The sequence below is a fragment of the Myotis brandtii genome, unplaced genomic scaffold, assembly GCF_000412655.1.
Source record: "Myotis brandtii unplaced genomic scaffold, ASM41265v1 scaffold329, whole genome shotgun sequence".
Taxonomy (NCBI): domain Eukaryota; kingdom Metazoa; phylum Chordata; class Mammalia; order Chiroptera; family Vespertilionidae; genus Myotis; species Myotis brandtii.
This window is the reverse complement of record NW_005362676.1, coordinates 855,827-878,260: the sequence shown is the minus strand read 5'-3', so window position 1 is coordinate 878,260 and position 22,434 is coordinate 855,827. Positions and strand designations below refer to the sequence as shown.

Genomic DNA, 22,434 nt, shown 5'->3' with positions numbered 1-22,434 from the left:
TAAAGGGAAACCACTCCCGTGAGGAGGCTGCGGGACTGGGCACGGCCAGCTCCCACGGAGGGCAGTCTCCTGTGGACCGTGCGACCCGCTGGGACGATCGACACGAGACAGTTTCGCCCAAAGGCCTGCCAGGAACCAGGCCGCGGGGAAAATTTGATCTAATGTTTCCTTTCCCACGTTATCATTACAAGCCAACAGCAAAACTCATTAGGCAATTAAAAAAAACCAATCACCAATATCAAATATCAAATCCACAGGTGGACACTGACTTACGACTGAGAGGCACTTACTTTGAGCTTCACCTTCTGGAAGTCCAGCACTCGGACTTGGGGGACCTTGTAAATGACATAGAGGCGGTAGTGCTTCTTGTTGGTCACGGGGTTCCTGAGAATACTGCAAGGAGGGCAGCGTCACCCGGCCGCCCGGGGCCTTCCAGGTTGTCCCCCTCCCCCCCCAACCCACAGATCAGGGGACAGCCGGCTGCTCTTCACACGCAACTCAACGTCACAACAGCTCAGGGAGCATCAGGGAAAGTGACAGGGCACTGGGCCCGATGGGAATATTTGCAATATTTTGTTTGCGGGGTTTTTATTGATCTGTGAGAGAAACATCCACTGGCTGCCTCCTTCACACCTACACTGGGGATTGAGCCTGCAGCTCGGGCCTGGGCCCTGACTGGGAATCGAACTGTGACCTTTTGGTGCCAACCACTGACCCACACCGGCCAGGGCTACAATATTGTTTCTAAAGGGTGGTCTTTTCCTCTTTTTTTTTTTTTTGGTGGTTAAAACCAAATTAGAAGATTTATGAGTTTTAAAAGTAATGTATATATGTTTTCTTTAAAATTTTAAACTTTTTCCAGTTCCCATGCAGCATTCCTTTGTCCTCACGGGGTGTTAAGGTCCAGGCCGGGCAGGGGTTACTGTGAAGGACTCACTGTCACAGGGCGTCACTTACCTCAGGTAGGTCAGCGACTTGAGCGACGCCAGCGGGTCCAGGTCGCCCTGTGGAGGGAGAGCAGACACCCCCCCTGAGCCGCTGCGCACGGTGATGCCTGGAGCGAGGACCGTCCTTCCCGCTCCGGCGCCCGATGCGCTTCCAGGGAACAAGCTGATGAATGCACTGGAGCTTCTGCACCCTCCCATCTCGGCCATAAGCTTCTCCACCCACAGCGGCGATGGCTTTAAACAGCGCATTACACACACAGCGAGCTGGCGTGTGGGGCTGAAATGGCTCAGGGCCCTGCACTGTCTGGGAGGGTAGAGGTAACACTGGTCACCGTTCAAATCTGACAAATGTGAGCAGATGCCTGTGGGGACGGCCAGAGGGAGGGGGTGGGTGGAGGTGGCAGAGGCGGGGAACTGGGGCGTCTGTACTGGGGTCAGCAGCAGAAGTAGACACTTGGGCAGCACATCTGTGTGCGTCCCTAGGAGCTAGGAACAGAGCCAGCTGTTTAATAATTAATCTCTAAGCTGCTCCAGGAAAAAGGGAATGAACAGAGAGAGAGACGGAGCTCGCAGGAGTGAGAGGGAGCAAGGAGGAGGGAAAACATAAAGGAGAGTGAGACAAGCCCGCTCCAGGGAAAGAAGAGAAACTCAGATCCGCCAGGAAGCACAGCGAATGCAGAGCCGGGTCATCTCCCTGGAGGACAGGTTCCAGGCGGATCTAACCCACCACGTGCTGCTTCCCAGAGCTTCAGAGCAAGGCGAGGAGAGGGAGGCAGGGACACTTCCCGGACCTGCCCAGCTCTGCCCAGGATTGGGGTGCTCCCGCCTCCTGGAAACCTGCCCCCACCCCCCGGGGACTCACCAGCTCCACGAGGCTGTTGTTGGTGAGGACGAGCTCCGTGAGGCAGGGCAGGGCCTGGTCCAGCGCCTCGCCGATGCGGCTGCAACAAAGCAGACGCCCCGAGTCAGTGACGGGGAAGCTGCGGACCATGTGGCCACGTCCCGCTCGGAGGAGCTCAGACTCCAGGTGGCAGGAACCTGGGAGGCTGTTCTCCCGACACCCGAGGGACAGAGGCACAAACACAAAACCTTGTTGAGGCCCCAGAACCAGTGAGAGCGGCAGGCTATTGGGACCCACGCTTCCCGGAGGCTGTTGGGGGCTCTTCCTGCTCCCACGCTGTGTGAGGACACGAAGAAAAGGAGAAACCCCAGCCCGGCCCGTGTGGCTCAGGGGATGAGCATCAACCTATGAACCAGGAGGTCACGGTTCTATTCCCGGTCAGGGCACAGGCCCTGGCTATGGGCTCCATCCCCAGTGTGGGGTGTGCAGGAGGCATCTGATCAGTGATTCTCGCTCATCATCGATGCTTCTACCTCTCTCTCTCTCCCCCTTCTCTGAAATCAATATAAATCTATTTTTTGGGGTCAGAGTCTGTGTGCTGCAGCATTTCAGTACTTAGGTTGTGTGCGCCATGAGATGAGATGGAAAAGGTTGGAAACCGCTGGGCGAGCCCGATGCCAAGCTAAGCTCCCACCTGCATGAGGACTGGCAGCGGGTACGTTCAGCCTGGGCCACAGACGCTGCCCCGGCAGCCACTCACCAGATCCTGTTGTTGTTCACCAGGAGGGTCTTCAGTCTCCTCAGCAGCGGGAAGCCGTCCAGCTTCCGGATTTCATTGTCAGAAAAGTCGATCGCATCGAACTGGTCTAAGGTTGCACCCAGATTCTCGATGACAGGGATCTTATAGCCTGTGAAACGGAGGGAAAGGCCACAGGCATGTTAACAGGACTGAGAGGCACTGGGGCACATCAGCAGAACTTCCCGGTCATTCGATCCCAGGCCGGCATTCATCCAGAAGGTGTTTACCTAGGTCGGGCCGGGGTGGCTCAGTGGTTGAGCATTGACCTGCTCAGGGCACAGGCCCGGGTTGCGGGCTCCATTCCCAGTAGGGGGCATGCAGGAGGCAGCCGACCCATGATTGTCTCTCATCACTGATTTGTCTCTCTCTAAAGATCAATAATAATAATAAAAAAAATGTTTTTCGAGCACCCATGTACCGGCACAGGAAGTGAGGGACACAGAGGCCCAGGCCCCAGCTGCCATGAAGCTTAGGGGTCGGCAGTGGTCACAAACACGGTAAGGGCGACGAGGCCAGGGGAATTGAGGACCAGGGCGTTTGTTAGGCTGTTTGCAAGGTGCCCCGACAGCTCTCAGCCAGGCCCCGAGGGAGAGATCTGGCAGGAAAGGAACGTACAAGGCACAAGGCGTTCTGCTCCCACCAGTGTGTGCACCGTTTCACACGCGGGACCAGAGCTGCCTCTTGCACTCCTGGGGCTCCTCAGGACGTGGTCATCATGTGCTGGGTCTCCCCAGGGCCCACGGCCCCGGCTCCGATCCACAGGTGAAGGTGAGGGGCTCAGACACAAGGTCACGGGGTCTCCCAGGAGGTCAAAGGTTCACGCACAACGGTAAGCCTCTCTGTGAGCAATTATTCCAGGCTCACTGACGGGTCTAACTGGGGCGCAGTGATGGCGCTGGACGCTGGCACATACGATGGGAGCTCAGCCGAGGTGAAAGTGCACCCCAAGTCCATGCTACAGACTCGAGAGGCGGTGGCAAACTCCCTGGGCCGGGACCGGGAAAGTGGCCATTAGCCTTGAATGGAATCTTACTCTAAGACTCTGAATTTCAGCCCCAGCCGGTTTGGCTCCGTGGCTAGAGTGCCAGGCTGCAGACTGGATGGTCCCGGGTTCGATTCCAATCAAAGGCACCGACCTCAATTGCAGGCTCGGTCCCCGTGTGGGAGACAACCAGTCGGTGTGTCTCTCTCCCAAACCCAGGTTTCTCTCTGTCTATCTGTCCCTCTGTCTTCCACTCTCCCTAATAACCAATGGAAAAATATCCTTGGGTAAGAAATAACAAAACAAAAAAAAAAGAGGGAGGGGGAACAAATTAACTTCATAAAAATGAAAGTACTCCAGCCTTGGCTAGTTGTCCAGTGGTTAGAGCGCCGACCCACGCAAGGAAGGGTCAGGGGTTCGATCCCGCGGTGTGGTCACAACTAACTGGTGTCGCTCTCACTGATGTTCTCCCCGCCTCCCCACCCCCGGCACCCCGCTCTCTCTAAATAAAGAAAAGGATCAGCGCGCTCCCTACCCTCACTCTGACGCTATCACTTTAACGTGTTTCCTGAGAACCAGCCGCTCTGAGCGACGCCAGCGGGTCCAGGTTGCGCAGCTCCACGAGGCTGTTGTTGGTGAGGACGAGCTCCGTGAGGCAGGGCAGGGCCTGGTCCAGGGCCTGGTCCAGCGCCTCGCCGATGCGGCAGATCCTGTTGTTGTTCACCAGGAGGGTCTTCAGTCTTCTCAGCAGCGGGAAGCCGTCCAGCTTCCGGATTTCATTGTCAGAAAAGTCAATGGCATCGAACTGGTCTAAGGTCGCACCCAGATTCTCGATGATGGGGATCTTATAGCCTCGCAGGTCCAGCTCGAGGTCCCGCACGGCGTTGGTGTACTGCGCCGCCTGCTCGATCAGCTCCGCCGTCAGCTTCACCATCCTGCCGCCTCCCTGCTCCTGCTCCGCGGCTCCGGGGCTCCCGCCAGACAAACCTCTCGGCGTGGCTCAGGCCCGTTACCAGACACACTTCCCGGCGAGCCCTGCGCCGGCAAACGACAAACCTTCCGGCGTGCCCGATCCCCTACTGACACACTTCCGGACTAGACCTACGCCATCCCCAAGACGTATATCCCGGCATGCCCCGGGGCAACGCTGCCACACTTCCCGGCGTGCTCCACAACAGACGCAAGACGCACTTCCCAGCATCCCTCGCTTCTGACGCAAGACACACTTCCGGCATGCCGCCACGCAGCCGCTGACACACTTCCCGTCATGCACCGCGGTCGACGCATGACGCACTTCACGGCGTGCACCGCTTTGTGCCCGCCCACAGGCAGCATTGATTGATTGAGCCGATTTACGCGCTCGCCGCTCGGCGCTCAGGCCAAACAATGGAAGAGCCAGGCTCCGGATCTTTTGCGGTTCGGAGGTCCCGGGGCGCCTGGGCTACGTCCCCGGTTCTGGTTGCGATCCTGGGGGGGTCTCTGGAGTCTGGAGGGGCCCTGATTCTAAGCGTTTGTATCCGCTGGTTAAGCAAAGTGTGAAGCACTAGAGTTTTTAAAAGGTTCCAGGAAGAGGACTGGCGAGAAATGAAGACTCAATGCACAGGGTGCCTCTCCCGGGAAAGGAGTGAAACGGGGTCTCTGGCCGCCTGCGAAGGGCCTTCCTGGGACAACGGGCCACGTGTGAACCCGTCAGAGGATTGGACCAGAGAGACGCTCAGCGTGAACTTCCTGATTCTGACGGTTGTGCAGGAGAAGGCCCTTGTTTATAGGAAATCGCCTCTGAAGTATCTGGGAGGGGAAAAAATACTTGGGAGGTGGTAGGGTATCACATGGGTGATGTCAGTAACTTGTTTGTAGTTTGCATTGTGATGACTTAAAAAAAAGTTTAAACAAACCACATGCAATTCCAAAGATGTCCACAAGGCGGCGCGCTCGGACCACAAAACTGGTTTTACCAGGTGTACCGGTTAATAATGCGGATTTTTTTCAATAGTCACTAGTAATGAATTAAAACTTCCTGCAAATGCTTTTTTTTTTTGGCACGACATTCGACATTTTTAGGCGTAAAAATATCTATGATATTAACACCTTCAGAAATTTGATGTAGGAAGTTTTGAACCTTGTCAATACAACAATAGCATACATATCAAATCGCATATATCTCAACACATGTGCACTGGTATTGCCATTTCGCTTGCTGGGTTTAAAAAAAGGTTTTCTGTGTTTTAAAATATGTTATTGATCTCAAAGGGGCAGAGAGAAACACCAGTGATGAGAGAGAATCATGGATCAGCTGCCTCCTGTACGCCCAGTACTGGGGATGGAGCCCACAACCCGGGGCCTGTGCTTGACAGGGAATCGAACTGCAGGACCTCCTGGTTCCTAGGTGGAAGCTAACCACTGGACAACACCGGCTGGGCAGCACCCATCTGTAATCACTCTGCCCAAGAAAGAGACTCCTTCGCTGTGGGCTGTTAACTCTGTTATTAATTTAGGGTTAGCACTGATTTGCTCAGAGGGCACCTGGGGTTCCATCCACCCCTGAGGAGAGACTCCCCCAGCTCCCAACATACGCTCGGGGCACAGGCCAAAACAATGGAAGAGCCAGGCTCCGGATCTCTTGCGGTTCCGAGGTCCTGGGGCTCCTGGGCTACGTCCCCGGTTCTGGTTGCAATCCTGGGTGGTCTCTGGAGTCTGGAGGGGCCCTGATTCTAGACGTTTGTATTCGCTGGTTAAGCAAAGTGTTAAGCACGCAAGACTTTAAAAGGTTCCAGGAAGAGGACTGGCGAGAAATGAAGATCAATGCACAGGGTGGCTCTCCCGGGAAGGGGGTGTAGAAGGGTCTCTGGCCGCCTGCGAAGGGCCTTCCTGGGACAACGGGCCACATGTGAACCCGTCAGAGGATTGGACGGTGAAGACGCTCAGCGTGAACTTCCGGATTCTGATGGTTGTGCCGGAGAAGGCCCATGTTTATAGGAAATCGCCTCTGAAGTATTTGGGAGGAAAAAAAATTAAAATACTTGAGAGGTGGTAGGGTATCACATGGGTGATATCAGATCGCTCATGAAGAGTTCTCTGTGCCAGTAACTTTTCTGTAGTTTGCATTGTGATGACTTAAAAAAAATTTAAACCTGGTGCAATTCTAAAGATGTCCACAAGACGGCGCGCTCGGACCACAAATCTAGTTTCACCAGGTGTACCGGTTAATAATGTGGATTTTTTTCAATCGTTACTAGTAATGAATTAAAACTTCCCGCAAATGATTTTTTTTACAACACATTCGACATTTTTAGGCGTAAAAATATCTATGATAACACCTTCAGAAAATTTGACATAGGAAGTTTTGAAGCTTGTCAATACAACAAAATAGCATACATAACAAATCAAAAATATATCAACACATGTGTACTGGTACTTGCCATTTAGCTTGCTGGGTTTTAAAAAAGGTTTTCTATCTGCTTTTAAAAATATGTTATTGATCTCAGAGGGCAGAGAGAAACACCAGTGATGAGAGAGAATCATGGATCAGCTGCCGCCTGCACACCCCACACTGGGGATGGAGCCCACAACCGGTGCCCTGACTGGGTATCTAAAACCATGACCTCCTGGTTCATAAATCGAAGCTCAACCACTGAGCAACACTGTCCCCAGAGAATGCGGTTGTTTTAATAGTCTCCTTTGCAATCAAAGCTCACAAGACAGAGACAAAAAGGACGTTTTCCAGGCTCTCGAGGCTCCAGAAGGGACCCTGCTCTCGAAACCTCACCCTCAGCCTGTGAACCTGCAGCCAAGGTCATGCTGCCCCCAGGACAGGGTCCTCCCAAGGCACTAATATTTCTGACTCGACCCAGGCTTCCTGCCGCTGCCCCACTGACCTGTCAGGCCAACCCCAACAGGAGCCCTCCAGGCTGCACACAGCCGCCATGTTCTCTTTTTAAAAATATATATATATATTTTGATTTCAGAGAGGGAGAGAGAAACATCCATGATGAGAATCACTTATCGGCTGCCTCCTTCACCCCCAACCCGGAATAGAGCCAGGAATGGAATCCGTGACCTCCAGGTTCATAGGTCAAATCTCAACCACTGAGCCACACTACCGGGCAGCACCCATGTGTCATCGCTGTGCCCAGGAAATTAACAGAAGGCTTCGCTGTGGGCTGTTAACTGTTATTAACTCACGGTTAGGACTGCGTTTGCTCTGAAGGCGTCTTCCTCGGTGCCATGGGTTCATCCGCCCCTGCAGAGGGGCCCACCCAGCTTCTGATGTACGTTTCCGCCCCTCGGCGCCCAGGCTGAAACAATCGAAGAGCCAGGCTCCGGATCTCTTGCAGTTCCGAGGTCCTGGGGCGCCCGGGCTACATCCCCGGTTCTGGTTGCGCTGGGGGGGGGTCTCTGGAGTCTGGAGGGGCCCTGATTCTAAGCGTTTGTATCCGCTGGTTAAGCAAAGTGTGAAGCACGCAAGACTTTAAAAGGTTCCAGGAAGAGGATGGCGAGAAATGAAGAGTCAATGCACAGGGTGCCTCTCCCGGGAAGGGGGTGCAGCGGGGTCTCTGGCCGCCTGCGAAGGGCCTTCCTGGGACAACGGGCCACATGGGAACCCGTCAGAGGATTGGACCAGAGAGACGCTCAGCGTGAACTTCCTATTCTGATGGTTGTGCAGGAGAAGGCCCTTGTTTATAGGAAATCGCCTCGGAAGTATTTGGCAGAAAAAGAAATTATAATATTTGGGAGGTCATAGGGTATCACATGGGTAATGTCAGATCGCTCATGAAGAGTTCTCTGTGCTATACTAGCAACTTGTCTGTAGTTTGCTTTGTGATGGCCAAAAAAAAAAAGTTTAAACAAACCTCATGCAATTCCAGAGATGTCCACAAGGCGGCGCGCTCGGACCACAAAACTGGTTTTACCAGGTGTACAGGTTAATAATGCAGATTCTTCTCAATAGTTAACTAGTAATGAATTAAAACTTCCCGCAAATGAATTTTTGGCACGAAATTCGACATTTTTAGGCCTAAAAATATCTATGATGTTAACACCTTCAGAAAATTTGACATAGGAAGTTTTGAAGCTTGTCAATACAACAAAATACCATACATATTAAATCGCATATATATCAACACATGTGCACTGGAACTTGCCATTTCGCTTGTTGGGCTTTAAAAAAGGTTTTGTATTTTTGTTTTTTTTTATGTTATTGATCTCAGAGGGGAAGGGAGAGGGACAGAGAAACATCCATGATGAGAGAGAACCATCAATCGGGTGCCTCCTGCACCCCCACAATGAGGATGGAGCCCACAACCCGGAATCAAACCAGAAATCAAACCATGACGTCCTGGTTTATAGGTCAATGTTCAACCACTGAGCCACACCGGCCGGACAGCGCCCAAGTATAATTGCTGTGCCCAGGAAAGAAACAGACGCCTTCACTGTGGGCTGTTAACTCTTTATTAACTTAGGGTTAGCACTGCATTTGCTCTGAGGGCGTCTTTCTTGGCGTCATGGGTTCGATCCACCTCTTTGAGTTGGGGGCCCAGCTCCCAGGGACAGGTCGGCTTTGTGAGGACCGAGGGTGGAGCCAGACTGAATGGAAACGTCCAAGCTCAAGAGAAAGTTTAAGGCAAAGGTTACTCCTGGTCCCAGGAGCCGATCTGTGCATTTCCAGGGAAATATTGGGGCTCTCTGTTCACAGGACCCCCCTCGGGGAGAACCGGAACAGGCAGCTGATCCACACGCCCACACAGGTTTGGCAGCAGGAGGTCCCGCCGGACTGTCTGGCTTACAGTCTGCGCGGAGGACACCGGCGGCGGGGCCCTTCATCACACGTGGGGACTGCCCGTCCCGCAGGAGGCTGAGGTTGACCTTGGAGATGCTGGAAGCCCAGTGAGAAGGGTCGGGCAAGGCCACATGCTTGACGTTCCACTTTGGTTGCAAGATTCGGTAAATGTGGGGGTTCCCAGGCAGGCCTTGGGGTGCACATTGGGTCCCATCCCCACAGGTATGCGGCCGGCGGGCTGAGTTCCAGGGGCCGCCGCCCAGGGGCCGGCAGCAGAGCTGAATGAAGAGCTTGCACTCACACAGCCAGTTGGACTTCACCATCTCGCAGGTCTCCTCTGTTGGGGAGAATAAAGGGGGGCCCAGTCAGATTGGGGGGCGTGGGGCTCCCTGCCCTGCGGTTACTGGTCCCAGGCCTGGCTCACCCTGGCTGCAGGTGTGTTTGGCAACGCCTGAGGCCCGCCTCGCAGCTCAGGCAGTTCTCATCGCACCTGACCAGGAACTGACCCGGGACCCACTGGTTCAGAGGTCGACGCTCTAACCATTTAGCAACACCAGCCAGGGCTGAAAATTTTTTCCTGCCTTCCTCCCGCCCCACCCCCATGCTTGTGTCCAAGACCTGACACTGAGAGCACCATCAGGCGGTCAGTGTGCTGGCAGTGGGGCTGCTGTCGCACTGGAATGGAACCCGTTAGCCACAGCACGGCCCACAGGTCACGAACAGTGCTTTGCAGGATTTGTGTTGAAAGGTGCCCTTTTCTTTTCTTCTCCATAGCGGGTAAAACAGAATTAGGTTTATGAGTTTTAAAACAATATAGGTATTTTTTAAATTGTAAACCTTTTCCAGTTCGTGCCCATGCAGCATTCCTCTGTCCTCACGGGGTGTTAAGGTCCAGGCCGGGCAAAGGCTACTGTGAAGGACTCACTGTCACAGGGCGTCACTTACCTCAGGTAGGTCAGCGACTTGAGCGACGCCCGCCCGCGGGTCCAGGTCGCCCTGTGGAGGGAGAGCAGACACCCCCCTGAGCCGCTGCCAACGGTGACGCCTGGAGCGAGGACCATCCTGCCCCGTCCTTCCCGCTCCGGCGCCCGATGCGCTTCCAGTCAAGAAGCTGATGAATGCACTGGAGCTTCTGCGCCCTCCCATCTCGGACATAACAGCTTCTCCACGCACAGCGCCGATGGCTTTAAACAGCGCATTACACACACAGCGAGCTGGTGTGAGGGACTGAAACGGCTCAGGGCCCTGCACTGTCTGGGAGGGTAGAGGTAACACTGGTCACCTTTCAAATCTGACAAATGTGAGCAGACACTTGGCCAGAGGGAGGAGGCGGGTGGAGGCGGCAGAGGCGGGGAACTGGGGCGTCTGTACTGGTGTCAGTAGCAGAAGTAGACACTTGGGTAGCACATCTGTGTGCGTCCCTAGGAGCTAGGAACAGAGCCAGCTGTTTAATAATTAATCTCTAAGCTGCTCCAGGAAAAACGGAACTGGAACCAACAGAAAGAGAGACGGGGCGCACAGGAGTGAGAGGGAGCAACGAGGAGGGAAAACATAAAGGAGAGCGAGACAAGCCCGCTCCAGGAAAAGAAGACAAAGTCAGATCCGCCAGGAAGCACAGCGAATGCAGAGCCGGGTCATCTCCCTGGAGGACAGATTCCAGGCGGACTTAACCCATCACATGATGGAATGAGCATCGACCTATGAACCAGGAGGTCAGGGTTCCATTCCCGGTCAGGGCACCCGCCTGGCTGTGGGCTCCATCCTCAGTGTGGGGTGAGCAGGAGGCATCCGATCAGTGATTTTCTCTCATCATTGATGCTTCTACCTCTCTCCCCCTCCCTTCCTCTCTGAAATCAATATAAATCTATTTTTTGGGGTCAGAGTCTTGTGCTGCAGCATTTGAGTGATTAGTTGTGTGTGCCCTGAGATGAGATGGAAAAGGTTGGAAACCGCTGGGCGAGCCCAATGTCAAGCTAAGCTCCCACCTGCATGAGAAAAGCTTCCTCGTTTCTCATCTTAGGAGGAAACGTGGAGGTGGCACTGGCAGTGGGAAGGACGCTCACACTGGGCAACAGACGCTGCCCCGGCAGCCACTCACCAGATCCTGTTGTTGTTCACCAGGAGGGTCTTCAGTCTCCTCAGCAGCGGGAAGCCGTCCAGCTTCCGGGTTTCATTGGCAGAAAAGTCGATCGAATCGAACCGGTCTAAGGTCGCACCCAGATTCTCGATGACAGGGATCTTATAGCCTGTGAAGCGGAGAGGAAAAAAAATCCACAAGTATTAGTAAAACTAAAAGGCGCTAGAGTACATTAGCAGAATTTCCCAGTAATTTAATTTTTTTAAAAAACTAGCATTCATTCAGAAAGTGTTTACCCAGGCCCGGCCAGTGTCGCTCAGTGGTTGATGTCAGCCCATGAACCAGGAGGTCTTGGGTTGCAGGTTCGATCCCCAGAAGGGGCATGCAGGAGGCAGCAGACCCATGATGCTCTCTCATCATGGATGTTCCTATCTCTCTCTCCCCCGCATCCCCCACCCTTTCTAAAATCCATGGGAAAATATGCTGGGGAAGGATTAATAAGAAGATGGATAGAACGACCTGGCTTTGTCCGCAAGGAGTCTAGGCCAGAAGCAGAGCCAGCAGCAGCTGCGCTGAGACCCCGTGGTCCCCGTGGGAGCAGATTCCGGGCACAGAATGGAGCAGCTCATGCCCAAGGCGGTTGCTCTTCACGGTCTTCCTAAGTCCCCTTCTGATTTGCTGGACAGACAGCTGCCTGTCCCTCTGATTGCTTTGTTGTTGCTGTTCATCTTCACCCTAGGACACTTCTCCATTGGTTCTTAGAGTGGGAGGGAGGGGGAGAGAAGAGAGAGAGACATGGATGTGAGAGAGACACAGGGATTGGTTGCCTCCTGCACAAGACCCGACCCGTCCCGGATTGAACCTGCAACCCAGGAACCTGCTCTTCACCTGGAATGAACCCCTGACACTTCAGTCCACCGGCCGACGTTCTAACCACTGAGCACCCGGCCAGGGCCAGAACACTTTCCTTTTTATGAACTTCCGTTTGGTGGAGAAGGGGTTATTTCCAAGCTGACTAACCAATGTGCTCCCTGCCCCCGGGACATCTCCGCCATCTCTAAAGCAGGAAATGGGCGGGGCGTTGAGGGTGCTCATTGGGGTGTAGCCATGGCCTGGAGGTGCACTTAACCTTTACTGGGGTTGCAGCAGCTCGGGATCTGAAGGGTTCAGTGTCCGCGCTGACACGGGGGTCACCTGATGACCTGTCTGCGCGAAGGGCCCGGGGCCGCTGACGCTGCTAAGGAAGCACAGGACCCGGTCCTTCACTTCCACCCTAATGGCCTCGCCGCCCCATGTGGCCAGAGCCCCCGAGGGTCTCGGGTTCGATCCCGGACCCGGTAAGGGCGTGTGCGGGAGGCAACCAAACGATGTGTCTCTCTCACATGCATGTTTCTCTCTCTCCCTCTCCCCCCCCCCCGCTCTCTCTAAAAAAGAAAAGTTAAGAACCAGCGCGCGCCCTACCCTCACTCTGACGCTATCACTTTAACGTGTTTCCTGAGAACCAGCCGCTCGCGCTCGAGCAGATGAGACTGAGAAACGGTCCCACGAGGCCGAACCGAACACAGGCCCACGGATACGGGTCGGGCAGCGATCCGAGTCCCCGTCCCCCGAGCCGGCCGTGCACGGAGCCTCCGGGATGGTCCTTCCGGGCGGTAGTGCTTCTTGTTGGTCACGGGGTTCCTGAGAATACTCAGGTAGGTCAGTGACTTGAGCGACGCCAGCGGGTCCAGGTTGCGCAGCTCCACGAGGCTGTTGTTGGTGAGGACGAGCTCCGTGAGGCAGGGCAGGGCCTGGTCCAGGGCCTGGTCCAGCGCCTCGCCGATGCGGCAGATCCTGTTGTTGTTCACCAGGAGGGTCTTCAGTCTTCTCAGCAGCGGGAAGCCGTCCAGCTTCCGGATTTCATTGTCAGAAAAGTCAATGGCATCGAACTGGTCTAAGGTCGCACCCAGATTCTCGATGATGGGGATCTTATAGCCTCGCAGGTCCAGCTCGAGGTCCCCTACGGCGTTGGTGTACTGCGCCGCCTGCTCGATCAGCTCCGCCGTCAGCTTCACCATCCTGCCGCCTCCCCGCTCCCGCTCCGCGGCGCCGGGTCTCCCTCCAGACAGACCTCCCGGCGTGGCTCAGGCCCGTCTCCAGACACACTTGCCTCTGTGACCCGCGCCGGCAAACGACCACTACACGGCCTGCCCGCGCCTGCAAGGGACCACTTCCGGGCGACAAGAACTCCTCTGACACACTTCCGGACTAGCCCCGGCCACCTCTGGACGCACCTCCCGGCATGCCCCGCGCGACAGCCGTCACACTTCCCGGCGTACCTCACGACCGACGTAAGACGAACTTCCCAGCATGCCCAGTTAGACGCCAGACACACCTCCCGGCATGCCTCGGGTCGACGCCGACACACTTCCCGGCGTGCCCCGCGACTGACGCAAAGACGCACTTCCCGGCATGCCTCGCTCACCGCTAGCCTCGCTTCCCGGCGTGCACCTCGCCGACGTCGACACACTTCCGGTGTGCTCGCGCCCAGCGCCAGGTACACATCCCAGCGTGCCCTGCGCCCTCCAACAGGCAGCGTTAATTGATCAATCATACTATACGCGCGCGCCGCTCGGCGCCCAGGCCGAAACAATCGAAGAGCCGGGCTCCGGATCTCTTGCGGTTCCGAGGTCCTGGGGCGCCTGGGCTACATCCCCGGTTCTGGTTGCGATCCTGGGGGGTCTCTGGAGTCTCGAGGGGGCCCGATTTTCTAGATATTTGTATCCGCTGGTTAAGCAAAGTGTTCAGCACGCGAGACTTTAAAAGGTTCCAGGAAGAGGATGGCGAGAAATGAAGAGTCAATGCACAGGGTGCCTCTCCCGGGAAGGGGGTGCAGCGGGGTCTCTGGCCGCCTGCGAAGGGCCTTCCTGGGACAACGGGCCACATGGGCACCCGTCAGAGGATTGGACGGTGAAGACGCTCAGCGTGAACTACCGGATTCTGATGGTTGTGCAGGACGTGGCCCTTGTTTATAGGAAATCGCCTCTGAAGTATTTGGGAGGAAAAAAAATTCAAATATTTCTGACGTCATAGGGAGTCAAATCGGTGATGTCAGATCGCTCATGAAGAGGTCTCTGTACCAGTAACTTGTCTGTACTTTGCATTGTGATGACTTAAAAAAAGTTTAAACAAACCTCATGCAATTTCAGAGATGTCCACAAGGCGGCGCGCTCGGACCACAAAACTGGTTTTACCAGGTGTACCGGTTAATAATGCTGATTTTTTCAATAGTTAACAGTAATGAATTGAAATTTCCTGCAAATGCTCTTTTTTTCGCACGAAATTAAAATTTTTAGGTGTAAAAATATCTATGATGTTAATACCTTAAGAAAATTTGACATAGGAAGTTTTGAAGCTTGTTGTCAATACACAAAATAGCACACATATCAAATCCCATATATATCAACACATGTGCACTGGTACTTGTCATTCCGTTTGCTGGGTTTTAAAAAAGGTTTTGTATTGTATTTGTTTTTTTAAATATATTATTGATCTCAGAGGGGAAGGGAGGGGGCAGAGAGAAACACCAGTGAGGAAAGAGAATCATGGATCAGCTGCCTCCTGCAAGCGCCACACTGGGGATTGAGCCCACACCCCGGGCCTGTGACCTGACTGGGTATCTAACACCACGACCTCCTGATTTATAGGTGGACGCTCAACCACTGAACCACACCGGCCTGAGGGCTTGCGGTTGTTTTAATGGTCTCCTTTGCAATCAAAGCTCACAAGACAGAGACAAAAAGGATGTTCTCCCGGCACTGGAGTCTCCAGGAGGGACTCTGCTCTCGAACCCTCACCCTCAGCCTGTGAACCTGCAGCCACGGACAGGCTGCCCCCAGGACAGGGTCCTCCCAAGACACTAATTTCTCTGCCTCCTGAGGTGCCTCCTCCCAGGTTTCCTGCCGCTGCCCCACAGACCCGACAGGCCATCCCCAACCAGAGCCCTGCAAGCTGGGCACAGCCACAACTATATTTCTCTTTAAAACAAATTTTTTAATTGATTTCAGAGATTGACAGGGATAGAGAAACATCAATGATGAAAATCACTGATCAGCTGCCTCCTGCACCCCAACAACGGAGATGGAGCCCCCAACCCGGCTCATATTTTTTTAAAAAAATATATATTTTATTGTTTGTTTTTTTTACAGAGAGGAAGGCAGAGGGATAGAGAGTTAGAAACATCGATCATCTGCCTCCTGCACACTCCCCACTGGGTATGTGCCCACAACCAAGGTACAAGCCCTTGACCAGAATCGAACCCGTGACCCTTCAGTCCGCAGGCCGACAATCTATCCACTGAGTTAAACAGGTTAGGGCCCGGCTCATATTTCTCTGTACTAGTAACTTCTGAAGTTTGCATTGTGATGGACTTAAAAAAAAATTTTTTTTTTTAAACAAACCTCGTGCATTTCCAGAGATGTCCACAAGGCGGCGCGCTCAACCACAAAACTGGTTCTACCAGTTGTACCGGTTAATAATGCGGATTTTTTTCAATAGATGAAGTTACTGGTACTGAATTACAACTTCCCCTAAATGCTCTTATTTTTGGAACGAAATTCGATATCTTTAGGCGTAAAATTATCTACTGTTAACACACCTTCAGAAAATTTGACATGAAATTTTGAAGCTTGTCAATACACAAAATAGCATACATATCAAATCGCATATATATCAACACATGTGCACTGGTACTTGCCATTTCGATTGCTGGTTTTTAAAAAAGGTTTTCTATTTGTTTATTAAAATATGTTATTGATCTCAGAGGGAAAGGGAGAGGAACAGAGAGAAACACCAGTGATGAGAGAGAACCATCAATCGGCTGCCTCCTGCTCTCGCCGCACTGGGGATGGAGCACACAACCCGGGCCTGTGCTCTTACTGGGAATCCAACCCCATGATCTCCTGGTTCATAGGTCAAAGCTCAACCACTGAGCCACACCGGCCAGAGGGTATTCTGTTGTTTTAATGGTCTCCTCTGCAACCAAAGCTCAAAAGAACAAAGACAGAAAGGACGTTTGCCAGGCCCTGTAGGATCCAGGGCCTCCAGGAGGGACCCTGCTCTCAAACCCTCACCCTCAGCCTGTGATCCTGCAGCCACGGGCAGGCTGCCCACAGGACAGGGTCCTCTCAAGGCACTCATTTTTCTGACTCCTCCTAGGCTTCCTGCCGCTGCCCCAGTGACCCGACAGGCCATCCCCAACCGGAACCCTGAAAGCTGCACACAGACGCCATTGCTTTTCTCTTTTTTTTTTATTTCAGAGAAGAAGAGAGAGGGATAGAGGAACATCCATGATGAGAATCACTGACCCGCTGCCTCCTGCACCCCCAACCCGGTATCAAGCCAGGAATGGAACCTTTGACCTCCTGGTTCATAGGTCAAAGCTCAACCACTGAACCTCACCGGCCAGGCAGCACCCACGTGTAATCGCTGTGCCCAGGAAAGAAACAGACGCCTTCACTGTGGGCCGTTAACTCTGTTATTAACTTAAGGTTAGCACTGCATTTGCTCTGAGGGCTTGTTGGGTTCATCCGCCCCTGCAGTGGAGCCCCCCAGCTCCCAATACGCTCGCAGCTGGGCGCCCAGGCTGAAACAATGGAAGAGACAGGCTCCAGGTTTCTTGCGGTTTGGAGGTCCTGGGGCGCTTGGGCTAAGTCCCGGGTTCTGGTTGCGATCCTGGGGGGTCGCTGGAGTCTGGAGGGGCCCTGATTCTAAGCATTTGTATCCGCTGGTTAAGTGGGAAAGCACGCGAGTCTTTAAAAGGTTCCAGGAAGAGGACTGGCGAGAAATGAAGACTCAATGCACAGGGTGCCTCTCACGGGAAGGGGGTGCAGCGGGGTCTCTGGCCGCCTGCGAACGGCCTTCCTGGGACAACGGGCCACATGTGAACCCGTCAGAGGATTGGACCATAAAGACGCTCAGCGTGAACTTCCGGATTCTGATGGTTGTGCAGGACGTGGCCCTTGTTTATAGGAAATCGCCTCTGAAGTATTTGGGAGGAAAAAAATTAAAATACTTTGGAGGTTGTAGGGTATCACATGGGTGATGTCAGATCGCTCATGAAGAGAATTCTCTGTACCACTAACTTGTCTGTAGTTTGCATTGTGATGACCTAAAAAGAGGTTTAAACAAACCTCATGCAATTCCAGAGATGTCCACAAGGCGGCGACCTCAAACCAAAAAACTGGTTTCACCAGGTGTACCGCTTAATATTCCGGATTTTTTTCACTAGTTACTAGTAATGAATTAAAACTTCCCGCAAATGCTTTTTTGGGCGCGACATTCGACATTTATAGGCGTAAAAATATCTATGATGTTAACACATTCAGAAAATTTGACATAGGAAGTTTTGAAGCTTGTCAATACAACAAAATAGCACACATATCAAATCGCATACGTATCAACACATGTGCACTGGAACTTGTCATTTCGCTTGCTGGGTTTTAAAAAAGGTTTTGTATCTGTTTTTTTAAATATGTTATTGACCTCAAAGGGGAAGGCAGAGAGAGAGAGAAAAACACCAGTGAGGAAAGAGAACCATCCATTGGCTGCCTCCACAACCCGGGCCTGTGCCCTGACTGGGAATCTAACCCCATGACCTCCTGGTTCATAGGTCGATGCTCAACCACTGAGACACACTGGCCGGAGGGTGTGCAGTTGTTTTAATGGTCTCTTTTGCAACCAAAGCTCAAAAGAATGAGACAAAAAGGACGTTTTCCAGGAACTAGACGGTCTGGAGGGACTCTGGTCTTGAACCCTCACCCTCAGCCTGTGAATCTGCAGCCACAGGCAGGCTGCTCCCAGGACAGGGTCCTCCCAAGACACTAATTTCTCTGCCTCCTGAGGTGCCTCCTCCCAGGTTTCCTGCCGCTGCCCCACAGACCCGACAGGCCATCCCCATCCAGAGCCCTCCTAGCTGGGCACAGCCGCTACTGTTTTTCCCTTAAAAAAAATTATATATATATACATTTTCATTGATATCAGAGAGGGACATTGATAGAGAAACATCAATGATGAGAATCACTGATCAGCTGCTTCCTGCACCCCAAACCCGAGATGGAGCCCCAGCCAGGCTCATACTTTTTTCTAAAGCTTTTTTAAAAAATATATATGTTATTGCTTTTTTTACAGAGAGGAAGGGAGAGGGATAGAGAGTTAGAAACATCGATGAGAGAGAAACATCCATCAGCTGCCTCCTACACACTCCCCACAGGGTATGTGCCTGCAAACAAGGTACATGCCTTGACCGCAATCGAACCCGGGACCCTTCAGTTCGCAGGCCAATACTCTATCCACTGAGCCAAACCGGTTAGGGCCCAGCTCATATTTCTCTGTACTAGTACCTTTTCTGTAGTTTTGCTTTGTGATAGACTTAAAAAAAAAAAAATAAGATTAAACAAACCTCATGCAACTCCAAAGATGTCCACAAGGCGGCGCGCTCTGACCACAAAACTGGTTTTACAGGGTGTACTGGTTAATAATGCGGATTTTTTTCACTAGGTGGAGTTCCTAGTCATGAATTAAAACTTCCCGCAAACGCTCCTTCATTTTGGCACAAAATTCGACATTTTTAGGCGTAAAAATATCGATGTTAACACCTTCAGAAAACTTGACATGAAGTTTTGGAACTTGTTGTCAATACAACAAAATAGCATACAAGTCAAATCGCATATATATCAACACATGTGCACTGGAACTTGCCATTCCGCTTGCTGGGTTTTAAAAAAGGTTTTGTATTTTTGTTTTTTTTAAATATGTTATTTATCTCAGAGGGGAAGGGAGAGGGAAAGAGACAGAAACATCAATGATGAGAACCATCCATTGGCTGCCTCCTGCATGTCCCACGCTGGGGATGGAGGCCCCAACCAGGGCATCGAACCAGAAATGGAACTGTGACTTCCTGGTTTACAGGTCGAAGCTCAACCACTGACCCACACCAGCTGGACAGCACCCACGTGGAATCACTGTGCCCAGGAAAGAAACACGCCTTCGCTGTGGGCTGTTAACTCTTTATTAACTTAGGGTTAGCCCTGCATTTGCTCTGTGGGCGTCTTCCTCGCTGTCATGGGTTCGATCCACCCCTGTGGGGGGGCCGAGCTCCCAGGGACACGTGGGCTGCCGGATGGTCCGAGGGGGGAGCTGGACACAACAGAGACGTCCAAGCTCGAGAGAAAGTTTAAGGCAAAGGTTACTCCGGGTCCCGGGAGCCGATCTGTGCATTTCCTGGAAAACAGAGGGGCTCCCTGTCCACAGGACCCCCTCGGGGAGAACCGGAACAGGCAGCTGATCCACACGCCCACACAGGTTTGGCAGGAGGAGGTCCTGTCGTGCCGTCTGGCTTACAGTCCGGGCGGAGGACAGGGGCTGCTGGGCCCTTTGTCACACGTGGGGATGGCCCATACCACGGGAGGCTGAGGTTGACCTTGGAGATGCTCGAAGCCCAGCGAGAAGGGACGGGGAGGCCATGTGCTTGACGCTCCGCTTTGAATATTTGCTTTGGTCGGAAGATTCGGTAAACGTGGGGGTTCCGATTGGGGTCCCCGGAGGGATGCGGTCGACAGGCAGAGTTAGAGGGGACGTCGCCGTAGGGACACCCCTGGGGGCAGCCACCCACCAGGCCGGCAGCAGAACTGAATGAAGAGCTTGCACTCACACAGCCGGTTAGACTTCACCATCTAGCAGAAAGTCTTGTCCGCTGGGGAGAAAAAAGAGGGGCTCAGTCAGATTGGGGGGAAGTGGGGGTCTCTGCCCTGCTGTGCCGGGTCCCAGGCCCCGCTCACCGTTGCTGCAGGTGTGGTTGGCGACCCACAAGGCCCCCAGCTGGTGAGGCCTGCCTCGCAGCTCAGGCAGTTTTCGTCGAACCTGACCAGGAATTGAACCAGGACCCCTGGTTCAGAGATCGATGCTCTAACCACTGAACACAACAGCCAGGGCTGCAATATTTTTTTTTCCTGCCTCTGCGCCCCCCCCCCCCATGCTTGTGTCCAAGACCTGACACTGAGAGCACCATCAGGCGGTCAGTGTGCTGGCAGTGGGGCTGCTGTCGCACTGGAATGGAACCCGTTAGCCACAGCACGGCCCACAGGTCACGAACAGTGCTTTGCAGGATTTGTGTTTAAAGGTGCCCTTTTCTTTTCTTCTCCATAGCGGTTAAAACGGAATTAGAAAGTTTATGAGTTTTAAAAACAATATGTATATTTTTAAAATTGTAAACCTTTTCCAGTTTGTTCCCATGCAGCATTCCTCTGTCCTCACGGGGTGTTAAGGTCCAGGCCGGGCAAAGGCTACTGTGAAGGACTCACTGTCACAGGGCGTCTCCTACCTCAGGTAGGTCAGCGACTTGAGCGACGCCCGCCCGCGGGTCCAGGTCGCCCTGTGGAGGGAGAGCAGACACCCCCCTGAGCCGCTGCCAACGGTGACGCCTGGAGCGAGGACCATCCTGCCCCGTCCTTCCCGCTCCGGCGCCTGATGCGCTTCCAGGGAACAAGCTGATGAATGCACTGGAGCTTCTGCACCCTCCCATCTCGGCCACAACAGCTTCTCCACCCACAGCGGTGATGGCTTTAAACAGCGCATTAAACACACAGCGAGCTGGTGTGAGGGACTGAAATGGCTCAGGGCCCTGCACTGTCTGGGAGGGTAGAGGTAACACTGGTCACCTTTCAAATCTGACAAATGTGAGCAGACACTTGGCCAGAGGGAGGAGGCGGGTGGAGGCGGCAGAGGCGGGGAACTGGGGCGTCTGTACTGGTGTCAGCAGCAGAAGTAGACACTTGGGTAGCACATCTGTGTGCGTCCCTAGGAGCTAGGAACAGAGCCAGCTGTTTAATAATTAATCTCTAAGCTGCTCCAGGAAAAACGGAACGAACAGAAAGAGAGACAGAGCCCTAACCAGTGTGGCTCAGTGGATAGAGCGTCGGCCTGCGGACTGAAGGGTCCCAGGTTTGATTCCGGTCAGGGGCATGTGCCTTGGTTGCGGGCACATCCCCAGTGGGGGGTGTGCAGGAGGCAGCTGATGGATGTTTCTCTCTCATCAATGTTTCTAACTCTCTATCCCTCTCCCTTCCTCCCTGTAAAAAATCAATAAAATATATTTTTTAAAAAAAGAAAGAGAGACGGAGCACACAGGAGTGAGAGGGAGCAATGAGGAGGGAAAACATAAAGGCGAGCGAGACAAGTCTTTTCCAGGAAAAGAAGACAAATTCAGATCCACCAGGAAGCACAGGGAATGTAGAGACGGGCCGACGCTCTAACCACTGAGCACCCGGCCAGGATCAGAGCACTTTCCTTTTCATGAAATTCCGTTTCCTCGGGGTCATTTCCAGGCTGACTGACCACTGTGCTCCCTGCCCCGGGACATCTCCACCATCTCTCAAGTCTGAAGGGGGCGGGGCGTTGAGGGTGCTCATTGGGGTGTGGCCATGGCTGGGAGGCGCACTGTAACCTTCACGGGGTTGCAGCAGCTCCGGATCGGAACGGTTCAGTGTCGGCGCTGACACGGGGGCAGTTTGATGAGAGACGGTCACCTGGTGAGGTGTCTGCGTGAAGGGCCCGGGGCCGCTGACGCTGCTGAGGAAGCGCTGGGGTGTGGGCAGGGGTGGGGGGGCCGGTCCTTCCCTTCCTCCCTAATGGCCTTCCCTGCCCCGTGTGGCCAGAGCCCCCGAGGGTCTCGGGTTCGATCCCGGACCCGGTCAGGGCGTGTTCGGGAGGCAAACAAGAGATGTGTCTCTCTCACATGCATGTGTCTCTCCCCCCCCCGCCTCCGCTCTCTCTAAAAAGAAGGAAAAGTAAAGGACCAGCACGCGCCCTACCCTCACTCTGACGCTATCACTTTAACGTGTTTCCTGGGAACCAGCCGCTCGCTCTCGAGCAGATCAGACTGAGAAACGGTCCCACGAGGCCGAACCGAACGCAGGTCCACGGAGACGGGTCGGGCAGCGATCCGAGTCCCCGTGCCCCGAGCCGGCCGTGCACCG

The 22,434-nt window shown here is 53.6% G+C and overlaps 2 protein-coding genes across 12 annotated transcripts in view; both read right to left on the bottom strand.

Moving 5' to 3' along the window:
- The window catches only part of SNRPA1 (small nuclear ribonucleoprotein polypeptide A'), a 9,419-nt gene extending 4,738 nt beyond the window's left edge, over positions 1-4,681 (bottom strand). The window contains exons 1-5 of one of the 2 annotated variants that reach the window (XM_014543600.1): positions 4,422-4,676; positions 2,549-2,696; positions 1,810-1,888; positions 958-1,004; positions 291-393 (exon numbers count right to left, since the gene is read on the bottom strand). In XM_014543600.1, coding sequence (XP_014399086.1) covers positions 291-393; positions 958-1,004; positions 1,810-1,888; positions 2,549-2,696; positions 4,422-4,503 — 459 coding nt within the window. In that variant the 5' untranslated portion in view covers positions 4,504-4,676. Of the gene's footprint in view, positions 1-290; positions 394-957; positions 1,005-1,809; positions 1,889-2,548; positions 2,697-4,260 lie in introns of both variants that reach the window. The other variant, XM_005871082.2, reaches the window with a different exon arrangement.
- Positions 4,682-8,999: 4,318 nt separating this feature from the next.
- On the bottom strand, positions 9,000-20,774 carry LOC102248839 (U2 small nuclear ribonucleoprotein A'). Of its 10 annotated transcripts, XR_001363035.1 has the most exons (5): positions 12,311-12,777; positions 11,942-12,179; positions 11,444-11,591; positions 10,291-10,341; positions 9,000-9,682 (listed from the first exon to the last, which is right to left on the bottom strand). XR_001363035.1 is itself a non-coding variant. In XM_014543601.1 (4 exons), the coding sequence occupies exons 1-4, from the start codon at positions 20,697-20,699 to the stop codon at positions 9,069-9,071; spliced, it is 729 nt and encodes a 242-aa protein (XP_014399087.1). In that variant the 5' UTR covers positions 20,700-20,774; the 3' UTR covers positions 9,000-9,068. The 10 variants fall into 10 exon arrangements, 5 of the variants coding, with proteins under 5 accessions (XP_014399087.1, XP_014399089.1, XP_014399091.1 ...); XR_001363034.1 differs by lacking the exon at positions 12,311-12,777 and having other exon boundaries at positions 11,942-12,241; XR_001363037.1 differs by lacking the exons at positions 11,942-12,179; positions 12,311-12,777 and adding an exon at positions 11,719-11,757.
- Positions 20,775-22,434: the final 1,660 nt, after the last annotated feature.

Bases quoted from the DNA above. Each gene is read 5' to 3' on its own strand.
- LOC102248839 (XM_014543601.1), bottom strand. From the start codon at position 20,699: ATGCTGCATGGGAACAAACTGGAAAAG. The intron at 20,321-20,672 runs GTTTACAATTTT...ATTCCTGGTCAG, and splicing joins ATGGGAACAAACTGGAAAAG to GTTCGACGAAAACTGCCTGA.